Genomic DNA, 26,845 nt, shown 5'->3' with positions numbered 1-26,845 from the left:
AATGTCTTTATACTGTCAGGTAAATTTCAAAGAAATTAAACATCAGTTCCCTGTGATATGCTAAGTAAATCTGAATTGATTTCTTCAAAGTAGTTTAAAAGTATTATATTACAATTAAACAATTGATAATACTGTTTTAGGATGAAATATTGCAAGATCTTCTTTGAGGAGTTTAAAATCATACACATGTCTCTATTTTTAAAATAACTTTTCAAACAGCAAAACATTTTTTCAGTGAATTTGAAACATTTAGTTCAAGTGACTTTGAATGATGATCAGAATTTGGAAATGAAAGCCCATGAATGGCATAATGGCAATTCATTTCATGAGGTCAACAAGATACACATAATGCCATTTAAATTGTAGAACACAAGATCCTGTTAATATTTTAACAGTCAAATATATTCACATACTAATATGAAGTTAGTATTTATTAGTTATATTTAGGAATAAAGTTGATGAAGATGTCCAACTGAAGTGTTTCTCAAATGGAAGTGCTTGTAGAACTAATCATAAAGTTCCAGGCAGTTTTCAAAATGCAAGTGGGAGTGGTACACTGGAGCAAATGATACGAGGTGAAGAAGGCACTACAGAAAATATTGGTATAATTATGAAAATTATTGAAAATGAGAAGAGATATTAAAATAACACATAGAGGATATATAGAACAAGAGAGAAATCAAGTGGATAAGAATGTTTGCTCAGCCTAGTCTTAACAGAGATATTAGGAAATAGGAACTCACTGCATATTAGAAATCTCTGCAATTAGATATAGAAATGTTTTATTTTAGGAGTGAACTATTAAGATGATAATGTCATTTAATAAATGTCAACTGAAAATGTGTACTTAAAATAAATGTGGCAAGGAAAGGAGCAGAGGTCTAAGCAAAAGAAATGACTTTTCCAACCATCAAGAAAGATGTTTCTGAGAGTCTAGAATTGCTTTAACTTAATAACTTAAAAAAAAATGACATTGGGCCCAGGGACCCTGCACCCGCATGGGAGACCTGCAGGAAGCAGGAAGCTCCTGGCTCCTGGCATTGGATTGGCTCAGCTCCAGCAGTTGCGGTCACTTGGGGAGTGAACCATCGGATGGAAGATCTTCCTCTCTGTCTCTCCTCCTCTCTGTATATCTGCTTTTCCAATAAAAATAAATCTTTTAAAAATGACAGTGATTTTTTAAATTTATTAATATAAAGAGAATACGTTTCACGTGTTATGTAAGTGCAGTTCCAAGAAGACAACCACATTTCTCTTCTACCCTCTCCTACCTCTCTAAATTGTTTTTTGCAAAAAAAAAAAAAAAAAAAAGAAAACCAAATAAGTAACAATCCACTCTATAGTCACAGGCTTTTAATATATCACTAACCGCAATATTCAGTAAGAAAAAACTAGGAAGGCCATCCACAGGAATATTAAAAAAAAGACACTGATTTGGGGGAGACTAAACTTATTTTAAAAGCTGTACCTTAACAGATATTTTTAAAAATGGCTTCTCAGTTCTATTTCAAAAATAATCATTATGTTCTTAGAATTGTATCTATAATCTGCATCAAATCTGTTAAAAGCTAATTAAAATTAAAATTAAAAATTTTTTAAAGGAACATAAAGCAGAAAAATTAATCAATGGAGGATTCCAAAGATTAAATTTTACAGATAATACAGGAAATTAGATTTAATTTTGGTAGTGTTGGGCATTTGGCACAATAGAAAAATGTGGCTTCACACAGCTACATCCCATATCATAGTACCTGAGTTTGAGTTCCAGCTCTACTTCAATTCTAACTTCCTGCTTAGGAGCACTCTGGGAGACAGCTGGTGACTGCTGAAGTACTTGAGTCTCTGCTACCCACTGGTTGGGATCATAGCTATGGTCTGGCCAAACCTCTACTACTGTGGGCATTTGGGGATGAATTAGTGAATGAAAAATCTCAAACTCTCTCTGCCTCTCTCTTATGAAGTTCTACGCCATAGTATGCTTCAAAATGTTTCAGCATTCATACTACTTCTGTGATGTTTGCTAATGGAAACAGATGTAAATAATGAATTGCTGAACTTAAGCAACCCCAGGACTTATGCTATGCAGGGCTTTCCAAAGTGCTAAAATAACGTCTGTTTTCAGAAGTGTGAGACTGAATTACACTGAATAGAGACCAACAGTTTGTAGTAATACTTAGGGGAAAGATAAGGCTCTAATTTAGTATCTAAAAATAAGTGATAAAGATGGGATCAATATTCCATTGCTTCTTTTTTTTTAATAGTAAAGGCTGTGAGTATATTGACTTTTTTTTCTTTTTTTTATTAATTATTTTGCATTATGTGACAGTTTCATAGGCTCTGGGAATCCCCCCACCCCTCCCCCTCCCCTCCCCCCCTGGTGGATTCCTCCACCTTGATGCAGTATTACAGTTCAAATTCAATCAAGATTCTTTCCTTGCAAACATATACCAAACATAGAGTCCAGCTACTTATTGTCCAGATGGGTTGAACAGTTTCTTGGGGAGACCATCTCTGGTCCGAAGTTAGAGCTGGTAGAATATCATCCTAGTCAATTAAGAGTCCCAATATAACATCAACAGCAATTTGCAACATTATGGAATTGACATGCTTTTGAGTAACCAGTATGTTAAAAAAAAAAAAAAAAAGAAGCAAGTTCTTAACCACAACCTATGATTTGCTCATTGACATTTCAATTTTAGTTTATATACAGGACCGGCTGCTATATACCTTAAAATGGCTATAAGGTACCATTCAGCTGTCTCGTGTCTATTTCATTTTAGTATTTAGCCATTTGTTGTGTTGAAGTATAATTTTGCTGATCTTGGCAGATTTTAGGATAATCTAGACTGGCTTGTAACTCTAACAAGACATTTGTCGACAATTAAGGTGCAGAACACATTTTTTTGGGGGGGTGGTGTGCAGGAAAATCCTCAACACCATGGTGACGAGTAACTAATCTTTGTGTCCCACCCAGCGAGGCATGAGCCAATCCACACCAGCTCTTTCCTGTCAGATTCCAAACTCTACTTTTTGTTGTTTGTCTATTTATTTTAGGTTTTTTTTTTTAGTTTGTATGATTGTTTGTTTGCTATGAGGGGTTTTCGGAGCGACCCCGATGGTCATTGCGAGGGAGGGTGGGGGTCCAGAGGTGGAGCCAGGCTCGGACCAGAGAAAGCTCTCCTCCCTGGTCCCAAAGGACATTTATTGTTCTTCTGTTTCTGCGGACCGCTCAGGACTTCTGGTTGTCTTTCCAATGACGTTGGTTTCTGCACGCTATGTTAATCCGTGATGGGGAGGGAGTGCAGGGAAGTCTTTCAGAACCATAAAAAGAGTGAGGAAAAAGTACAATATAGCTTATCAAGATCAAATCTGGTAATTCATAGACAACAGACTCAAAGCGGCACTAAACAATAGTAAAACTACTATACCAATGCATGAGGGGGGAATCGGGTGCGATCCTGACAACCTCTTAACAGGAGGTCATGTGCGTGGAGCAGGGGTGCACTCCAGAGTGGAGCAGGTGGTAAGGAGGAAGCTTGGATCCCAACCATGAAGACTCTCAGACCTTCACCACAAACTATTAATACGAGCAACAAGGACTATATCTCAACTGCCAAGGAGGCCACAGGGAATTGGATGCCCTCGGAGGCCGAGTACTCTGAGGTCACCCACCCCCAACCGGAGCTTCCGCAGGGGATGGAAGAAGTCCATTGCTTCTTAATGTCTATACAATTAATGGTTAAAATCACACAGACATAACAAAGCTAAGATTTATAGAATACACATTTTAACAATTCATGCACACATAATTTTAATATAAATACTGAGATGGTAAATTAGTAGACTATGTTGCATTCACAAACCAACAATACACATGTATGTATATTTATAAATGTACATGTATAAATACAAATTACATGCACATATGGAAATAGGTAAAAATGCATATACTACATACATTACATATATAGTGTATAAAACTACATAGTATACTTAAAATTGCATATACAAAAGTACCTTAAAAAGTTTATATAAAGTCAAAAGATAAGTTCATTTTGGTTTAAATATTTTTAGCAATCCATGTAGTTTTCGTAACATGATTTTTCCACATTTAGAAATCTTATCATGTTGTGTTGACATGTGCAAATATTAGATATAAAATGGAGAAATCACAAAAATGTTTCAAAAATAACTGAATATGTTTGAAATTATTTCAATACTTATTGGGCCAGATGAATTATTTTAAGGTGTTATGATTTAATAATCTATGACCATACCTATCTTTTTCCTGTATCGCAACTTCTGTATTCTTCTATGTTATGCCAAATATTGGGATGAAAATTAAAGGGGAGGTGAACTATAATACATTTAAATGGTAAATACCAACACATACTTCACATAATTTAGCTAGTCTTATGAATTATATTTCTTCACTACTCTATGCATCGGAAATCAGTATGTCTTGTAAAATTAATCAATGGCTTGTGAAATCAAACGATCTATTTTTTCCGAGTCAACAGTTTGACCTGAAGCTATAAAAATTGTTCAAATTTATATACAGCATATTTCATTTAGAAATGACAAGCTCCCATGATATTCAAAGGGATATTATTCTGACCCCAAGCTGCTATCTTTTTAAAAGGGATAGTATTAACTCTGGTGAGTAAAGACAGAGAGACTGGTCTATTACAACTGTATGTCTGATCAATGGAACAGATTAGAAACGTCAGAAGGGAGCCCACACATGTATAGACAGCCAATCTTTGACAAAAAAAAAAAAGGAAACAAAGAAAACAATCCAGGGAAAAAGCCTGGTCTATTCAACAAATGCTGTTGGGACAACTGGATAGCAGCTTGCAGAATGAAGAAGCAGGACCCACACCTGTCACAGTATACAAAACTCAGCTCTGAATGGATCAAGGACCTAAATCCACACACAGAAACCATCAAACTATTAAAGGAAAACATAGGAAGCACTCTGCAAGATACAGGAACAGGGAAAGAATTCTTAGAAAAGACACCAAAAGCAAAGGCAATCAAAGCCTAAATGAACAAATGGGACTACATCAAACTAAAAAGCTTCTGTACAGCAAAGGAAACAATTAACAAAGTGAAGAGGCAAGCAACAGAATGGGAGAAAATTTTTGCACACTACACAAGTGATAAGGGGCTAATATCCAGGGTTTACTAAGACCTTCAGAAACCCAGGGAAAGTAAAAACAAAAACAAAAACAAAAACAAAAACAAAAACCTGGGGTGGGGAACCCTGTGAAAAAATGGGCAATGGAAATGAACAGACTTCTTCAAAAGAACAGATGCAAATGGCTAACAGACATATGAAAAGATGCTCAGGTTCCCTGGACATCAGGGAGATACAAATAAAAATCACATTGAGGTACCACCTAAATCCAGTGGGACTGGCCTACATTCAGAACTCCACTAGCAACACCTGCTGGTGTGAATGTGGGGAGAAAGGTACCCTCCTTCACTGCTGGTGGGAGTGTAGACTAGTACGACCACTATGGAAATCAGTATGGAGAGTGCTTAGAGAATTGCAAATAAACCTGCCATATAATCCAGTTATCCCACTCCTAGGAATATACACAAAAGAAACTAAACATGAGAAGGGGATCTGTAATCCTATATTTACAGCAGCACAATCTACAATAGTACAGACATGGAAACAACCCAGACGCCCATCCAGAGAAGAGTGGCTAAAGAAACTGCTACATCTTCTCCATATATTATTCAGCCATTAAAAGAATGAAATTATGTAATTTGCAACTAGATGGTCCTAACTAGAGACCACCATGCTCAGTGAAATAAGTCAATCACAAAAAGAGAAATACCGTATGTTTTCTCTAATATAAGGAATCTATTATCATGCAACTTGGAATGTATAGTGGTGGAGTAATGAAGACTCCCATATCCAGGAGCGAAGACACAATGCAACATGCATCTCTGCTCCCAAACAAAATATGGACTCCCAACAAAAATGCTGGACATATCTAGACAATGGGATGATGGACTGTCTGACATTGTCTGTACCAGTATTGCCGAAGCACACTTACATAGCAGACTGATGGAATTGTAACTCCTTATGAAAAGTGTGACATTATGGGAAAAAACAATTGGGGGTTGGAAAACGGGGGGTAGGGGAACCCCAGACTATACAGAATTGTATGATAAATTTCAAGAATTTATATATATATATATATATATATATATATGTACAAAAAAAAATAACTATCTGGCCACTCAACAGATTTTGAGGTCCAGCTACTGTTTAATACTGTAATATGCTTGACACAATGACTTCTGACTGATAACATTCTTGACAGAATGGTTTTAGCTTACTTCTAAATAGAGGAAACAGCCACTATAGGAAAAACCAATAATGAAGTATATCATGATAATTAAAAAAAAACAGAACTATATTTATATAGTCTTCTTTCAATAGGTTCCCTTGAATGCTTATCACAAAGCACAATTCTACATTAAAACATTGTCTAATTCTACTTATTTGGAGAAGTACTGTAGAATCAATACACACACTTTCACGTTGACTGCTTTTTTCCCACATCACAGTTGACAGTTAAAAAAAATTTCCCACAGCCTAAAATAACACTAACTTTCCATTCAGAGAAAAGGACTGAGATCAAGGAAATTTTCCTATAAGGCTGTTAGGCACTATTCATAGAGCTGAAGGGATTATGTTTTGCTGAAAGCTATATCTTTATTAAATTATTTTTAATTTGCCAAAATGTGGATGGCTGTGTCCCTCAAATTTTATATGTTGGAATCTTAATGCTCAACATAATAATTTTAAGAGGTCACGAGGGAGGAGTTCTCATTAATGGGACCAGTGCCCTTAAAAAAAAGTTCAGTGGACAGTTTCCTTTCTCTTTCTACATGGTGAAGGCACTGCAAAGGGACGGAGAAAAGGAGGAAGGGAGGGGAAAGGGAGGAAGCAGGAAAGGGAGAAGGGGGAGTGAGAGGAAGGGAAAGGACAGCAAGAAGAAGAGGGAGAAGGAGGAAGAAGAAAAGAAGAAGTAAAAGAAATGCTAATAATTGGATTTCTGAAAATATCCTGAAAATATCCTCAGAGAATATGCTTATTTCATGCTTGCTTAGCCTTCCACTTCAAATGATAATTGCTTAAACAAATCATTCTATTTCAACTCAAATTCTTGGATATATTATATTGTATATCTTGACCTGACTTCCTAGTTTGAAAGGACAAATCTTTGAAAGAAAATAAATTTACTAAATAATGGTAGGTTTCACAAAGTAATTCATCTCAATATAGAAGCCTTTTTCAGAATAATATACTAAAATTATACATGATGGGTTTTTTTTTACATTAAGCTTGGTACCCAACCATGAAGACTCCCAGACCTTCACCACAAACTATTAATACGAGCAACAAGGACTATATCCCAACTGCCAAGGAGGCCACAGGGAATTGGATGCCCTCAGAGGCCGAGTACTCTGAGGTCACCCACCCCCAACCGGAACTTCCGCAGGGGATGGAAGAAGTCCAAACACTACCGTGCAGAAACCAACGTCATTGGAAAGACAACCAGAAGCCCTGAGCGGTCCGCAGAAACAGAAGAACAATAAACGTCCTTCGGGACCAGGGAGGAGAGCTTTCTCTGGTCCGAGCCTGGCTCCACCTCTGGACCCCCACCCTCCCTCGCAATGACCATCGGGGTCGCTCCGAAAACCCCTCATAGCAAACAAACAATCATACAAACTAAAAAAAAACTAAAATAAATAGACAAACAACAAAAAGTAGAGTTTGGAATCTGACAGGAAAGAACTGGCGTGGATTGGCTCATGCCTCGCTGGGTGGGACACAAAGATTAGTTACTCGTCACCATGGTGTTGAGGATTTTCCTGCACACCACCCCCCCAAAAAGAGAAGAAAAAAAATGTTCTGCACCTTAATTGTTGACAAATGTCTTGTTAGAGTTACAAGCCAGTCTAGATTATCCTAAAATCTGCCAAGATCAGCAAAATTATACTTCAACACAACAAATGGCTAAATACTAAAATGAAATAGACACGAGACAGCTGAATGGTACCTTATAGCCATTTTAAGGTATATAGCAGCCGGTCCTGTATATAAACTAAAATTGAAATGTCAATGAGCAAATCATAGGTTGTGGTTAAGAACTTGCTTCTTTTTTTTTTTTTTTAACATACTGGTTACTCAAAAGCATGTCAATTCCATAATGTTGCAAATTGCTGTTGATGTTATATTGGGACTCTTAATTGACTAGGATGATATTCTACCAGCTCTAACTTCGGACCAGAGATGGTCTCCCCAAGAAACTGTTCAACCCATCTGGACAATAAGTAGCTGGACTCTATGTTTGGTATATGTTTGCAAGGAAAGAATCTTGATTGAATTTGAACTGTAATACTGCATCAAGGTGGAGGAATCCACCAGGGGGGAGGGGAGGGGGAGGGATGGGAGGATTTCCAGAGCCTATGAAACTGTCAGATAATGCAAAATAATTAATAAAAAAAAGATCAAATAAACTACCCTAGTAATGATGCTTGTTCATTTAAAAAATTATCTTTTAAAGAATGAACGTATTTTTCTTTGCAAAAGAATACTAAAACTACCAATATTAATGAATTTTATTAAAAATCATAGCAGTGTAGCAAAAACACTAATAATAGCTATATGCATCTGAACAATAACTTTATTACTATTCAACCTTGCAAAGGAACACTAAAACTACTAATATTAATGAATTTTATTAAAAATCACAGCAGTTTAGCAAAAAGACTAAATAGCTACATGCATCTGAAAAATAACTTTATTAATGTTTAACATAGCTAACAGAATGACATATTTTTCAGTACATTTATATATTTATTTCTTAATTCTGTAGTGGAGATGGGGGATATTATATTCAAAAACATAGCACACATAAAAATATATGCAAGGATAACCAATATTGTTTAAAATGTGATAGTTCACATCTGTATTTCTTGAGGTATATTCTACTATATTTTTCTTCCAATGATTTATCATCTATACTGTATCTTTTCTATGCACTATTAAAAATCTCCATTGTTTACAAAAATTGCTAAATTGACTATAAAACTTCTAATTGTCCTTCTAAAGATATGCTATGAAATTGACAAAAACAGAAGATAGAAGGCACTGGAAATATTTGTCTATTGACAATACAGCCTTCACAACTGTCAGAACATTAGTTATCATGGAAATGTTGAGCTGCCAACTACTAAACTATTCTAAATGCAGTGATACATTTCTGTCTTCAAATAATACAGAGCATGAGAAAACTATTTAACAATAAAGTAATATGCGTCTGAATGATACAAAAGCCCCCTTTCCTTCATTATGGGCATAGAGAAAGAAGAGCAATATTTTTTTCCATCCTTACAACTGATAAATTACAGAAAGCAATTAACACTAATGTGAAAACTTCACCGATTTCAACAATCCTTATCACAGCATGTGTAAAATGGTCAGAACATTGGGAGACAACAGTCCTGAAGTATTTGAGGGAGAGAGAAAAAAAACTGACCTGATATAGACAGCAATCTTTGGATGTTAAAAGTCTGCTTATGACTGGGTGTTTTTTGGCAGTTGTTTATGGAAAAAGGTTGACATATGGTCACAAATTGGCTCCCAGTAAAACTTAATAACACAGTTATGATATGGTAAACCAGTAATTTAAGGGATATTTTTCTTTACTTAATAATAACCCATATTATTGGGTAATAAGTTATTGAATATTAGATCGATGGTGTGTGCAGTTCTACATGATTACCTACAGTCTGCTGCCTCCATCTCATGGTCTAACAGACGGAAACATGATTTTGCAAGACTGGTAAATCCATTTGTCTGTTTTAATGCTTGGCCCCTGGCGAGAAATTAATGGAGAAGGCATGAGGTGCCTTAACTAAAAGCCATATAAATGCTTTTTGACAATGGGTTTATGTCACAATAAGCGCAATATAAACTAAAAATCATACATGAAAAATGCATTTAATATACCTAACTTGCTTAACACAGCTTGCCCTAGCCTAAATGTGCTCGGAACACTTACATTAGCTTACAGCTGAACAAAATCATTTAATACAACTATATCTTATAATAAAATATTAATTATCTCATGTAACTTAATGCAGTATGCTGTCAGTATAATGTTAATTGTCTGCCATTACGGCTACTTGGCTGAATGAGAGATAAGGCTTACTACTACTGCCCAGAATTTTGAAAGTATTGTGCTATGTATCACTGCCCAGGAAAAAAAAAAAGGAAAATTGGAAGTTTAAAATGCAGTTTCTACTAAATACATGTAACTTTCAGAACATTATAATGTGCTGTCTGTATTCTTTCTGATAGTCACTGCTAACCTCATATAGGATAGAAACACTGGCAAGGGTAATGAATAAGTAGGGAGATAGGAAAAAATTAAAAATCATCAGCAGTTGGATGGATTTCAACTTAATAAGGAGTCCAAGAACACAAAGGGGAAAAGTGCCTAGAAGAGCTTTTGATGTAAAATTAGCTTTAAATGTTGAAAACAAAATTACCATTACATTAAAATAAAAGTTTTGAGGATACTTGATGACAAGTTAAAAAAATCTAAGATATAGAACAAAAGAGAACACCAGTATTTTCTATAATATGCAAAATGCCATCACTATACAGCAGAAAAAATTTAGCAGATTTATTTATGTAATAAAAATAATCACATACTCCAAAGGTTCAGGAACAAGCCTGAATAAGATATGTAGATCATGTTATCTAATTTTTAAAATGAGGTAACATTAATAGGTCACACCTTCTCATAGTAATTTTTCTATCAAAAGCAACTTACTCTGACTTTATGACAATCTAAACTTGTAATATTACAAAACTCAGTTCCTATAAACTCTGAGCATGGTTCAAGACAAAATTTGCAATCTTATTTGTAAAAAGCCAGTATTCTTTACTTTGTTCTTTAGGATCAGTTAACAACATGACCTCAGCAGCTGCCAAATTTTGAGGATGCCAGAACATTAAAAAAGAACTTTTTAAATGCCAGCAAATTTTTAAAAAGAGAGGAAGACTGGATGGGGCTAATGATAATGATCACTATCATAAAAATTAACACTGTATTATTTTTTAGTCCAGTGACCTGTTTTAAATTAACTCACCTAATCTTCATAACTGTGATAAACCATTATTAACCTCCAGAAAAGGAAATTGAGGCAAAAAAACAAGGAAATTTAAAAATAACTCCTGTAAATTACTTTGTAGTGGGCTTGATATATAGAAGTAACTGAAAAGGGTAGACTAAAATAATTATTACTTCCACGGATCACAAGAAACAAATGATTAGAAGCAGTCAACAACATTTAGCTTATTTTGGGAGGCTGTACATTGAGCATTACACTGCACATTAGAAAAAGACATTATTAGAAATGAAAAATTACACTTCAATTATTTTATCTTTTTTTATTATTAATTATTATGCATTATGTGACAGTTTCATAGGCTCTGGAAATCCCCCCACCCCTCCCCACACCCACCCCCCCCCCGGTGAATTCCTCCACCTTGGTGCAGTATTACAGTTCAAATTCAATCAAGATTCTTTCCTTGCAAACATATACCAAACATAGAGTCCAGCTACTTATTGTCCGGATGGGTTGAACAGTTTCTTGGGGAGACCATTTCTGGTCCGAAGTTAGAGCTGGTAGAATATCATCCCAGTCAATTAAGAGTCCCAATATAACATCAACAGCAATTTGTAACATTATGGAATTGACATGGTTTTGCGTAACCAGTATGTTAAAAGAAAAAAAAAAACAAGTTCTTAACCACAACCTATGATTTGCTCATTGACATTTCAATTTTAGTTTATATACAGGACCGGCTGCTATATACCTTAAAATGGCTATAAGGTACCATTCAGCTGTCTCGTGTCTATTTCATTTTAGTATTTAGCCATTTGTTGTGTTGAAGTATAATTTTGCTGATCTTGGCAGATTTTAGGATAATCTAGACTGGCTTGTAACTCTAACAAGACATTTGTCAACAATTAAGGTGCAGAACATTTTTTTTGGGGGGGTGGTGTGCAGGAAAGTCCCCAACACCACGGTGAAGAGTGACTAATCTTTGTGTCCCACCCAGCGAGGCATCAGCAAATCCATGCCAGCTTTTTCCTGTCAGATTCCAAGCTCTACTTTTTGTTGTTTGTCTATTTATTTTAGGTTTTTTTTAGTTTGTATGATTGTTTGTTTGCTATGAGGGGTTTTCGGAGCGACCCCGATGGTCATTGCGAGGGAGGGTGGGGGTCCAGAGGTGGAGCCAGGCTCGGACCAGAGAAAGCTCTCCTCCCTGGTCCCGAAGGACGTTTATTGTTCTTCTGTTTCTGCGGACCGCTCAGGGCTTCTGGTTGTCTTTCCGATGATGTTGGTTTCTGCACGGTAGTGTTTGGACTTCTTCCATCCCCTGCGGAAGTTCCGGTTGGGGGTGGGTGATCTCAGAGTACTCGGCCTCCGAGGGCATCCAATTCCCTGTGGCCTCCTTGGCAGTTGGGATATAGTCCTTGTTGCTCGTATAAAGGACTGACACAGGGATACACGCGACAGAATGTCCCACAGTAACAAAGTAATGGAGAGAAGTTTCACAGATGTGACTATGTATTATACAAAGAAACGTTACTGTCCCCTTTAAGCCTCCAAATGTTAGTACAAATAAAGCTCAAATGTTAGATTGCTTCTGATAAAGCAATGAGAATTCTTTAAATCTTTAGAACTAAACAATGATATGGATGAATACAAACTTTCATCCCATTTACTTTTCTTACAACTGCTTTTAGTCTAAAAAAAGCTAAAGAAAGAAATGTGGTGAAATTTGTCCTTCTTTCTATATTGTCAAGCAAAATTCAGACACTTTAATGCCTGTTTCTTGCCACTAAAAATATGATCAATCTAACACCATGTTTTTAAAATCACTGTTGATGAACACTACCACTCCTTTTGATAATCGTCTCACTTTCTGGAATTGTCATCTAACTCAAAGGATCTTGCTGTTTCCTAGCCTATCTGATTTTCTTGTTTTCCATCTGTTCTTTAATCATTAACGTCTACAGCCACAACTTGAACTGCATTAATAAAAATGGAAAAGATGGCTTCAAGCAAACCATTAAGGAAAAAAACAATAAGGCTTGGTAATAAGACGAACGGGGAATATACAATTATTAGGCACTTGAACAGCCAAAGGTAATACAAAATTCCACATGGCTAAATAGCTAAACATATCATAATGCAAATATGACTTTGTTCAAAGAAAACCCCTTATTATCTATTACTAACCAATACAAAGCTTTTCATAGCAGCTGCAAAGACATATTAATTTTATCCTTACAATCCTTACAGTCACAGTCTTCCATAAATATGTACAGCATGCCAGAACTTTATTCACACTCCTTTCTGATTGTGAACTTTTCTTCTGCTCCTCACGTAAATAAGTCTTGCTTTTCTGGTCACCTGTACATATTTCTCATCTTTTCATTTCTTGTCATGAAGACAAGAGCCTAGATCCAGCCAATGTCTGCCCCACAATATAAACCTGAATAAGACTTGACCAGCTTTTACTGGCTTTGAAGATGAATGAGGTGATCTGTTAAGGTAAAGGATGTGCTTCAAAGTAGAGCATGACCTTCAGCTGGTGGGTGGCAAGCAAACAGTAACTTGTTCTTACAACTTGAGAAACAAAACAAAACAGAACAGAAAACTTATTTCCTCAAGTAACATTTATGGACAAGGAAATAGTTTTCTCCCTAGAACATGAAGAAAATAATTTTTCCAGATACTTTGAATTTAGCTCACTGATACTCAAGCTTTTCATCTATGTAACTGTAAAACAGTAAATCAGTATAATGAGTCACTAAGTTTGTGGTAGGTTTTAAAGGCACCAACAGCAAACTAACAGAGATACTTACTCCAGTGCTACTGCTGTGAGAAAGATGCCTTTTGCTACTTATCCCCGTGTCCCAATCCCTTTCACTCCAGACTGTATTTCTTTCCATTTATTATCATGCTGACCTTCCCTACTTCTTTAATATTTTACATTGTATTCCTTGCTGAAAAATTTATTGAAAGTTTCACAAAGAAAGATACAATGCCACAACAATCAATATTAAATAAACCATTCAATGTACAGATTTTTGCCTTCAGGCAAGAGAATAAGTAGTAATCATTTTAACTGCTACTTTCCTAAATTGAGTTATTCTGAATGCTTAATTATATTCAATGCCTAATGATGTCATATTCCTAATGAAATCCATGACCACTTTCAGATTCTTAATGAATCAATGAAATTAGTTACTTTCTAGTAGTGTACTAAAGGAAGTTATTGGCTTGTTAGAGGAAGATGTCACAAATTTTGAAATTTATTTGTTAAATAGCTATTTTTTAAACACCCCACACACACGCGCACGCTTATACACACCACATACATGCACACACACACACACACACACACACACACACAAACTGTTAAGGATCCAGTGTAAGGGTCTAGTGGCTAAATCCTTGCCTTGCACCTTCCAGGAACTCATATGAGTGCCGATTCATACCTCAATGTTCCATTTACCATTCAGTTCCCTGCTTGCGGCCTGAGAAAATAGTACAAGATGGCCCAAGCCTTGGGACCCTGCACCCATGTGGGAGATCCAGCAGATGCTCCTAGCTCCTGGCTTCAGATAAGCTCAACTCTGCCCATAGCGGTACTTGGGAAGTGAAGCAGTGACTAGAAGTTCATTATTTCTGTTTTTCCTCTGTATATCTGCCTTTCGAATAAAATTTTTAAAATGTTTAAAAAGAGGCAGTTTGTTTAAAAACTGCAATTACACAAATTATATTAAAACAAATATAACAGTGTTGGGCATCTGACATAGCAGTAAAATCACCAGTTGGAATGATCTCATATCAGTGCCAGTATTTAACTCCCAACTCGGCTACTGATTCCAGTTTCCTGCTAATGAACATCTTGAGAGGCAGCAGGTGATCATTGTAGTTGAGTCCCCTTCACCCACATAGGAGGCCAGGGTTGATTTTTCAGCTCCTGGCTATGTCTACCTCAGCCCTGAATATTGCAGGCATTTGGCATTGGGGTGGGAAGCAAGGGAGAGTTGAACCTGGGGATAGAAGAACTGTATCTCAGACACAGCTTTAAAAATGTTAAAAGAAGTGTACAAAACCTGCTGTGTCCTTATTACTTTATCACATTCAGCTATTAGCTACACCCTTGAGCCATTCATTTCTACTGCATTTGTCTGGTGATTTATTACTCTGTATTTCTTCTCACGTTCATCACCTTGCTAGCATGAATTCAGTTATAATGAGAATATTGAAACCACAGATATTGACAAACACTATAATTAAGTATTAGATTATTTCATTGATTATCTAGATTTACGAAAATAAAGAAATATAATGTTAACTAAACTAGGAAATTTGATTTTGCTCTCTTTTTAGCTATTGTACTGTGAATACCACAAAAAGTCAAAGAAATCTTTTGATTTTTTTGAGAACTATCATCTCATTTAATGAGAAAGTAACTCACTATTGATGAATTAGTGTATTTCAAGCACACATAATCATCTTCCACTTTTGTTTTACTGATTAATGTCAACAAAATACTATTAAACATTCTTGGTTAAAGTATGTTTTGATGTTTATTTACTGCAACCACAGTTAGCAGCAACATGCTTGAAAAAAATTAATGACAGACTTTCAAAAGTATAACTTCTTTCTTCCTTTGCTGCTTTCCCAAAGGCACAGGGTGTTGCAAACCTTAAAAGGTACCTCCAGTAATGGAAGTAGATTAAAGATTAAAAACAAAAAATATTGAGATAATTCCATAGTATTCAATTGCCTATATGAGATTTACAATATAGAATAGTATATATTGCATTATTTATATGTTATGTGATGGATACATAATATCAGTAAAATTTATGAATATTCTCATTCATAAATGTCTACATATGTCATGTATGGTTTTGCAGATACCAATTGTTAAACATTTCCTATCACAACCTCCTTTCATTTCACTCATTTTCATTTATCTTAACTTAAAAAATTAGCAATTACAAAGTTCATATCAACTAACTAAGTAATACCGTCCTAGAGTAGCACCAAACCTCAGGGTTCTGACATGTGACAAAAAGCAAAGATAATGTTTTTCTGTATTTTGGGAGGTGTCACAAAGCTAAAACATATGGAGACAGGAAGTTAGCAAAAAATATGGGCATAACGTTCACAGTAGTCCCTTTGACCTCATGATTCAAAGGCTTAGGACCCTATATTAGAATTCCCTTTCTCTGCAACTTCTACTTAATAAAGTTCCAAAGCATTACATCCACATTAATTTTCCAGCTAATTTTTTCAATACTATAGGAACGACTGTATCTCAAAAACTTGTTTTGTGTATTCCCATCTCTTTCCCTTCGCTCAAACTAATAAACCCCTAATTCACCTATTTAGTACATTTATAAAAATTTGACCATTAGTCCCAAATCCACTAATTGTCTTTTTATAGGAAAATTTCTGAAACTCTCTTATTTCCTGTGCCTGCCTTAACATCTAAAAATGTAAAAGTTACATATGTGTGCTGGCTCACACAGCAAAACTCTTATCCCTTGTGTGGGTGAGAAAAACACCAGATAGGAAATTACCCAAAAGGCATTCTGTAAGCCTGAAATTATATGTATGTGTGTGTGTGCGATGAATTACATTGAAATATGATCTTATGTACTTATATATAAGGGTTCTGTAAATAATAATGTTTTATATACTTGCAAGCTGTTAATATTATTGCTTTTATTATTACTATTGTAAATTCTCAAAATGGTTTTGCTTGCCTCCTTTCCTTTTCATTCCTACCACCTGTTGTTTTTGCCCAGCAATAGCAAGAGGATTTGATTGCTTGAAATGAAGTAGGAAAGACAAGAATGTGAAAAAACAAATTGTAGAGCTAACTAGCATTTGGGATATGTACTAAATTCAGGAAGAGTCTTTAAGCATATCTTTAGCAGTCTGATTTTTCATCTATTGGGACACAAAAGAGTTATTCTAATGGAATATTATTATAAAAATAATTTCAAAGAAATATTATTCTGACAGAAATAGCGTGCTCTGGTGCAAAGAACAAGGAAACAATGAGACACAGCTCTTGAATAATAATTGTAATAATAATAACGAGGAGGAGGAGGACAGGAGGAAGAATTATGATAAGGAAGAGGTAGCAGTTTTGGAAAAAGAAAAAGAAGAGGGAGAGAAATGGATGCTGTAGTTAACATTTAATCACTTTTGTGTGCCACAAAACAACATTAATTTTGTCAGGCAGTATTTACAACAATTTTTAGCATTGTTATTATTTCCACATCGCAGGTAGAGCACCATAAACTCTGACGCACATTTCTACAAAATATCATATAGCTATTATTTCCTCGAGTGTGAACCCAAGCAGCCTAATTCCAAAGGCAATACTCTGAACAATTTCATGGAATAATTTAAAAATGTGATTTCTTTAAAGTTGTCTTACAAAAAAGATATTTCCTACAGCATACTTGAATTAAAAACAAGTAAACAAAGAGTGTACAAAAACCAAACGCATCTGTGGATAAACTGACACGATTTTTTCCAAATGAAGTTAGTTTAATAAAGTACTTCGGTAAAATTTCACTTGGCAAAACTCAATTATTTATAAAGTTGCAATATATTTGTAGTTTGCTACTGAAAATTAATATGGATGCTAATATATATATATGTATATATATAACGTAACAGTAAGTTGAAAGTGATTAAAACCACAAAATAGGTAAAACTCCAAGTGTCAAACTTCAGAAAAGTGTTAATCCTCATAGGTGACTAAACAGAGAAATTCTTCATAATCTGGGCTAGATTGAATATACTGATCTTATTTACTCATACAAATACATCTTTATATTTTATAACTGAGCATTTATATATCCCATAAAAATCCAACATGACATTTTTAAAATTCTTATATTGTGAAACCATAATAGATATAGCAAGTTGAATGCCTACCAGGCAATTAATTGCAAATGAAATCTCTAAGTTAGCTTTCCATATCTACCTTGGCTGAGCATAGTTAATGATGCTTTTCTGTTAACTACTTCACTAAAAATGGATAAATCAATATTCCTTTGATGAAATAAACCCATATTCTAATACTCCCTCTAGATGTTTATTTGCAAAGTGAATTTTTAGTAAAATGGTAACCTAATGGTAAGCCATTTTATGGAAAACAAATATACTTCCTACTGCAAAAATACAATGTCCATTATTTGGAAACTATTTGATCCTGTAGCAAAAAACACAAAATGGGAATAAGTTTATAAATTACATCAAATATACACCCATACACACACATGCATACACAAAGCTTAGACAGTATGTAAGAGAAGGGATGTGACAATGTATCCAACCACCATAACATTCAAAGGCTTGAGGCCAAAAAGAGATCAGGTGCTAGAAAGTTTATAGAAGCAGCATTAAAAGGTCCCCATGCAAAGTGAACCAATTAGTCATCCATATGTCTCCATCTGGATATTTGGCATACTGGAAAGAATCTTTTTGACTCACTTTTCTCCACATAACAGGCAGCTGTTAATAGGAATTACCAATAAATTTAACTATATATTAAACCATAAAAAGTATACTAAAGTTGAGCATACTCATCTCATCATACTTAGGTACTTAGTGTTATTATAATTTTGATTCTCCATAAAAATTTTTGCTGTTGTTTCTGTTGTTTCTTACCTGACCTTCTTCTTGTGTAGTATGTTCTTCAATTTTGTTCTAAAGGGAATAAAAAATATGACTTATGAAGAAAATATAGCCAAGGAAGAAAAGAAATGGAATTTTAAAATAAGAGATGAAAAACAAAGATTATCTGTGCATTTAAGTTCTATACAGTGTATTTCAATACTATTTCTGTGAGAATTAAGTTTCATACATTAATATTATTTTAGTGCATTTATCCAATCATCTACAAATCTGTGTGCTATATTTGCATCCAACCAGTATTTCTATAGCTTATACATTATTTATACTTCAAAAAATTTATAGAGCAGATCCTCCAAGCTTCTGGCATCTTTCCTATTTAAGGCTACTAGTTCTGCTTCTGAAATACTGTGATTTTTAGTTCCCACCCCCATATCTAGAGTCAAAATTCACCTGAGTCTGGAGACTTGAACTGTGGCAATTTCATTTCTCAGAAAAGGAAAAACATGATAAGAAAAAATTCTCTGGTCCAAATTTTGACAATAACTGTTCTGAAGTGATAGAAGCCTTGGCAGAGAGTTACCACGTTATCTTATAGTTAGTAAGTAGTAGTGAAGGGAATGGTAGGCATAGGCAGACACATGTCTTGCTATTAATAGAATGACATTTCCAGCAGCTGTCCAAATAGTTCAAATCCCCCATCACAACTGTAACTTACCTCAGAGTCAATATAAAAATTAAGCAGCTACCAATAATGAAATTTAAATGACTATTAATGAATTTGAGGAACTTCCTGCTCTATAGACTAGGTGAATGATAAATCATCTAGTGAGATAGTAGCATAATTTCTCTAACTCTGCATCTACTATGCCAGCTACCACTGTGGAAGCAGAGAGATAGTCAAGCAGTTGGTCAGGCATTAGTTTTTGGTGTCACGCATCTACAGGCCTTGGATTTAACTTCGATCTTTATTAACAGGACTAGAAAATGAGATTGTTGAAGACAGAGCAAAAGTACAGGGTTAGTTGAATTTCAGGGCATTATAAATTTTAAAGATTTTTTTCTCCTAAAATACTGATCAACAGAAGCATAGGAATATGTACTTAATCTACAAACATATTCAGACAGTAAGAAATAACAAAAATCGTAAAAGTCCACAGATATTGAAAATGTGTTGCTCTTGGTAAGAAAGCTGAAATATACAAGAACTGAGAGGTTAAATCAATTTTAATTAAACGATGTGTAAAGAATAAAGGAACATAGAGAAAGTGATACGGGTAATATTTTAGAATGTGCAGTTAGTCATAACTATGATATAACAGACGACATAGTAAGGCTACATCCAATTTACATTCATAAGCCACATGAAACTATAATGCCCACTTTCCCATTACCATACTGCAGAATATTTGTTTTTATATCTGGCTACTTTTCTTTCCCCATACACTATTTTATTCATTATAATTAGGATTCCTTGCGCCATTAATCAATGCATTCTTCTAGGGAACTAAGTAAATAATAAACTGAGGGCTTTTTCGTGTGGTAATCCCTTTACAGCTGCTAAAACCTAACTCCATTTTACCAAGAAAAAAAGAATGAAAGCCATTTTAATGAAAAAAATCAGCACATGTCAGAAAGATTTCTGTGCCTGTGGTGGGGAAAAAAAAAAAATCCAGAGTTTTTTTTCTTACATAGTGTTCTAAACGTTCAGTGCAGGTAAATTAGTTTGAATCAGTTGAATCTTGAAACCAAGGAATCACTTACTGATATTTTCTTTCAAATGTTGTACAATAAACCATCTGCTTTGCTATCATTTAAATCACATTCCATTCTTGTAGGATAGTTATAACTCAAAACCATTTGTTTTTTTTTAAAAGCTTTTTTTTTAGATTAATTTTATTTTTATTACAAAGTCAGATATACTGAGAGGAGGAGAGATAGAGAGGAAGTGGAGATGCCAGGATTAGAACCAGCAGCCATATGGGATCAAGGCGAGGACCTTAGCCACTAGGCCACGCTGCCAAGCCCCAAAACCATTTGTTAAAAGGAGTTGTATGGTAATCTCTATGTTTCTTTGGGTTGATAGAAGAAACAATAGTCTGTTTATCTGAACATACTCCTTGACTGACTTCACTGGAAATTTTTAGCATGCATTATGAAATAGTTCCACTATCAAAGTAAAGGTAGGAATAGGTAGGCTTTTTTTTTTTTTACAACTGTACACTCATTATTTCAAGAGCAGCAATAAGAGAAAGTGAACTTTCACAATTTCTATTCCAAATTTAAAGTTTAGGAAATATTATACAAAACTGAGAAAAGGTGACAAAATGGAAACAACATAAATTTTGCTTTATTATTTTCTGAATTCCTGCAAGTCAGAAAAGAACCGGTAAAATAAACTATTAACTCATACTTTTATGGTATGTTCTATAAAAAGGTCATTAAACAAGTTTTAAAAATACTTATTTAACTGAAAGAGAGCTACTGAGAGGGGAAGAGACAGAAAGATCTATTCATTGGTTAATTCCCGCAGAATGACCAGAATTGCTGTGGTGGGGTCAAGCAGTCAGGAGCTTATTTCAGGTAACCCACATGGGTGCATTGGCCCAAACACTTGGACCTTCTTCTATTGCTTTTCCAGCCACATTAGCAGGGAGCCAGATTCAAGTGCAGCAGACAGGATAAAAACCAACACTCATTTGGGATGTTGGTGTCTTAGGTAGAAGCTTGATCTACTATGCCACAATACTGGTTGCTGTGCCACACGTTTAAACATGAGTTAGGTTTGGGCGCAAATTCAGAAAAGAGTACAAAAATGATTTCCTCATAATGAAATTTGTATGTACAAGTTTTACTTCTAACATGGATTTTTGAAATAAGATTTTTTTGTTCCTCCTAAACTTCTATTCCTCAAAAAATTTTTTTCTATTATTTGTTTTTCAACTTGTGTTTTTATTACATGATCAGCTCTACATCCTTGCAAAGAGTCCCACACACTCTGCATGGCACTAACAGCAATTGTGGTGATCCGTGATACTAAGGGGAAAATAGTGCAATTAACGTTCAATTAATGCTTATTATTTCATTTCAGAAAAAGAAACTTCCCAAATCCTCTAAGAGAAAATAAGTCCTTGCTGTGCCATAATTGAATTTCTACTTATGATATTAATTTTAGACTTGTGAATAATTATCTTCGCAGAATTTAAGCTTCAATTACATGAAACATATTGACCCCTACAAACATCAATATATGTCTATAATTATGCATAAAGAAATGAATATAATGTGTTCATACGGTTTAAATGCATATGAATACATCTGTATGAAACTGATAAAAAAATAACCTGCTGTTTCATTTAATGTCATTCTTATCTAGTGTTGTTTCTTGTGACTAACTCAAAAAGAACAGAAAAACTAGTAGTAAAAATCATAAATTCACCAAAATCTAAAGTTCATGTTTTGTTAATAAATGCATTTGATATTTCTTTACTGCTGGGGCTATAACGATTTTAATGAGTAATTATAGATCAGTATCTGTCAGTAAATGATTCTCCATTTTTCAAGAAGAAACTTTCTGCAAAGGAAACAATTGTCCTGCTAATATTATTGTTTTCTAAAGATTTGTTTGCTTGTTTATTTATTTGCACAAAGAGAGAGACAAAGAGAGAGAGAAAAAACAGAGACATATCTTCCATCTGCTGGTTCACTTCCCAGATGGCCACGATGGAGCCAAGCCAAAGACAGGAACCATGATCTTTATCCGGTTCTGCTAAATGGGTGGCCTGGGCATAAACGCTCAGGACATCATCCACTGTTTTGCCAGGTATGTTAGCATAGAGCTGGATCAGAAACAGACAGCCGAGACTTGAACCAGTGTTCCTATTTATGGAAGCCTAGTATTGTAACTTGGCAAAACCCACCAGTCGCCCAACTAAGATATTTGTTAGTGTGTGATACTACATTCTTCACCATAAAAGATGAATATGTATCAGAATGCTCAACAATTCATATCCATTGTTTAGCTCATTTGAAACACACATAGTAGTGATAATGCGTAAGTAAATTATGTATTCAAGAAAGAAACAACAAATAGTAAGATAAGTTTTTATAGTTGATTGATATTTCATATTTCTTTTTAAAATTCATACACAATGAGTAGATTTCACATTTTTTAAGATACAGATTTAAAAAGCACAGGGGTTCCCCCTACCTCCTCCTTATAACCATGTCTTACTATATTTCCCAAGTTATACAAAAAAAACGAAGAACCTATGTTCACTTTGATCTGCAAAAACTAATACAAGGAACACATAAAATGCTTCATTTTCAATGCAGCAAATATTTTGTCTCAAAATCTGCAGTCCAAAAGTTTGTGATATAATTTTTCCCACTAAGCCATATTTGATCTTGCTGACAAAACTGACACATCTCTCCTAATTTCTAGTGATTTCCTGGTCTCTCTGATAGCCTCTAGAATCTTCTCATTCATCCTCTCACTTCTCACTCTTTTTCTGTTTTCTGATTTTATTATGCCTTAAGAGGATCAGTGTTCTTGACCCTATGCCATAGCAAACAAAGATTAAGGCAGTTTCTTCATTTATAATTAAATAAAGGTTATAACTTTGGTGCAGATGCCTGGTGTAGTAAGTTAAGCTCCCAGCTTGAGGCCTGGGAAAGTAGCAGAAGACAGCACAAGTGCTTAGCCTCATGAACACACATGATAGACCTACAAGACGTTCTCAGCTCCTAGCTTCATCTTAGCTCTTCCTCACCATTGCACCCATTTGGGGAGTAAACCAGCGGATGGTGAATCTCTCACACATTTCGTAATTATATACATGTTTGTAGGGAACAACTACTTGAGCTGTTGATACAACCAATAGGAAAATTTCCATGTAAAATCAAGTGCTTACACAACCTAGGTGAGTATTGTTATAACTGAGGCATACGTGACTGGCAAAGTCATTTATTCAGGCAATGTGCAAGGATTCTCACGATGCTTGTCATAGTTGAATACCTAACTAAGTAAGAACACCATTAACAAATACACATATTTTTCAGCCTTGTAAAACCCAACAAGAAAATAAAAGGAAATGAGAAGATACATATAAAATTTCTTTTTAAAGGGTGCAACATCCTTCCAGCAAAGGTGGAGGGGTAAAATTAATCCAAAAGAGATATGGCACATTGAAATATTGAAAAATATATGTCATAGAAATTATTTAAAGTCTTCAAGTGAAAATGTGGAGAGTGAAACAACAAGCACAGTTATCCATGGTATTCTGTGAATCACTAAGCAAATTAAAGGTTGCCAATAAATATCTGTAGAATGGATGGATGGATTCTAGCATAGTCACAGTCTTAAAATATGCTTTGCTGGATAGTTTTAGGTAACCATACAGAATTTCTTATTGAGTTCTGCTTTAACTTGGTCATAAATTAAAGTGATAACTTTTATTTTAGCTGCAGAAATACCTGTCTAAAATATTGTCTAACCTTGATATTTCCATTGTCCTTCTTTCACTTTTTCAATCTCAGAAGATAAAGCAGTTCTCTCACCCTCTTTATTTTATATAGGACTTTATAAGTGCATTATGTAGAATATCCAGCCCTGACATTCATTGTTTTTAGAAAAAGTGATTCAGGAAGAGTAGCAATAGGTTTTTCAAAAATTATGGTATATACATTATTGCCAAGGTAGATAAAGAAATGGCAAAGGTCTCACACATAATTAAGATTCAAATATTGCAATGAAAGGAATCCACATATAGCAAGCGGAGACCATATCTGTCACAAATACCTGTAAATTAGAAAGATGAAAAACTGCCATTTGTTTTAAACCATGTTTCATGCAAGGCACACATGCTTATTTTTTATTAATTAAAAAGATGGGGAACACAGAAACACACCCTTTTACTCACCTTTTCACAAAGAGAAGCAACTGCTTCTAATATTATATTCTTGTCGTCAGTCTGGACTATTCCAATTTCATGAAGATTTTTTTCAGTAATGTTGAAAAGTCTCTCCCCATTGATTCTTGCTCTTTCAAACTTTTCTCCGTATTCCTGAAAACTGTGATTCAATCCTGAGAAAGAAATAAAAAAGATGTAGGTGTCAAAGAAAAGAGAGACTATACATTATTATAAAAATAACTACACCGTTCTAACGGCATAGGATTACTTATGACTCTTTTGCCATCATCATTGAACCACTTTGTCTTGAATTCACCTAGAGTGAGGAAGACTAAGCAGGAGAAAATTTTGAACATCACTACAGAAATAATTAAATATGAAATATGAAATGTAAATAACAAAAGAAATTGTTAAATATGCAAGTGCAGATATTACAAATGAATGCAGATTTACAAGATATTATAATAATATCTACAAATTAATCAAACTGAGAAAACATGTCTTCCAATTTGCTAAGAATCCAGATTGTAATTCATCATATACATTACTTCATATTTCTGAAATGTACATATATTTTGCAACATCACTCTGTACATGATAAACACATACAATTTTGTCGATTTTAAATAAATTTCCCAAAATCAACAATATTAAGAAATACATATATAGTATGTATCTTAAGACATACGTATATAGTTAATAATTGCAAATCATCTGGAGAAAGCAGAGTCTCTTAGGTAAACTGCTACAAGATTGTAAGCATACAACACACCAAATTCCTCAGGTACATATTTTAGTGAATTGCTGCTCTGACATTTTAGATTTATTTAGAGTGAAGTAATTAAGTGATCCATTAATAAGAGATTATTATATGATGGACAAAAATTTAACACTGGAAGTGAAATATTGCTAAGGTTTGAGTCAGTGGAAGGATCAGAAAACTAAATAAATCCTGGAATTATACACCCCTAGTTATCCAAATTAATAGGAGTGTTGTGGAGATAGTCCACAATCAGCCTTTAATTCACTTGAAATTTGTTGTAGAGCTGCTCAGCGAAAAGAATATATGAAAAAGTTAATGTAAAATACAGTTATATGTTTATTTTGCTTCAAAAATATTTAAAAAACAATACCAAGTTTTTTCATGGTACACATGTTTCATGAACTTTATGATAACATATACATCTAATATTCTGGGAAGTAACAACATGAACTGATTAATGCAAATTCTATTTTTCTTTTTTAAAAAAGATTTATTGACTGATTTTGAATGTCAAAGTTATATAGAGGGAGAGACAAGAGTTAATTCTTGCACTGGTTCAGCCTCCAGATGATCTCAAAGGCTGGGCCAAGTTCATCTTGGTCTCCAATATGGGTGTCAAGGGCCCAAGTACTTAATCATCTTCCACTGCTTTTTCCAGGCCAAATGAGCTGGATCAGGACTGGAGCATCAGAAAAGCAACTGTCACCCATTTGGAATATGGTGTTGCAGGCAACACGTTGACCCACAGCACTTCAGTGCTTGTCGCCTTTATTTTTATTTTTAGAGTATTTTTAATTTTATTAAAGTATGTCTATTTTAAGGAGTGTAGTGCAACACTGGCAAGGATTGAGAAAAGGGAACACTTAGCAATGGTGAAAATGCAAATCAGTGCATTAATTATGAAGAACATTATGGTAACTTCAAATACAAGAATGGATCTACCATATAATCCAAGTATCCCATTTGTGGATATGTATCTGAAAGAAATGAAATGGGCATATGGGGCCCAGCGGCGTGGCCTAGCGGCTAAAGTCCTTGCGCTGAATGCGCCGGGATCCCACATGGGCGACCGTTCTAATCACAGCAGCCCCACTTCCCACCCAGCTCCCTACTTGTGGCCTGGGAAAGCAGTCGGGGACAGCCCAAAGCCTTGGGACCCTGCACCCGCATGGGAGACCCGGAAGAACTCCTGGCTCCTGGTTTTGGATTGGCGCAGCACTGGTCGTTGCGGTCACTTGGGAAGTGAACCATCGGATGGAAGATCTTCCTCTCTGTCTCTCCTCCTCTATGTATATCTGACTTTGCAATAAAAATAAATAAATCTTTTTAAAAAATTAAATGGGCCTATGAAAGAAACATCTGCATTAATATTTTC

The 26,845-nt window shown here is 34.8% G+C and overlaps 1 protein-coding gene across 1 annotated transcript in view; it reads right to left on the bottom strand.

Annotated features, from left to right (window-relative positions):
* The window catches only part of LOC101530799 (uncharacterized), a 315,911-nt gene that overhangs the window by 242,691 nt on the left and 46,375 nt on the right, over positions 1 to 26,845 (bottom strand). Inside the window, 2 exon segments of the mRNA XM_058659130.1 lie at positions 18,832 to 18,870; positions 24,717 to 24,880. Coding sequence (XP_058515113.1) covers positions 18,832 to 18,870; positions 24,717 to 24,880 — 203 coding nt within the window.

The sequence above is a fragment of the Ochotona princeps genome, chromosome X (assembly GCF_030435755.1).
Source record: "Ochotona princeps isolate mOchPri1 chromosome X, mOchPri1.hap1, whole genome shotgun sequence".
NCBI lineage: Eukaryota > Metazoa > Chordata > Mammalia > Lagomorpha > Ochotonidae > Ochotona > Ochotona princeps.
The sequence above is the reverse complement of the archived record's forward strand: the minus strand, read 5'-3'. Positions and strand labels throughout refer to the sequence as shown.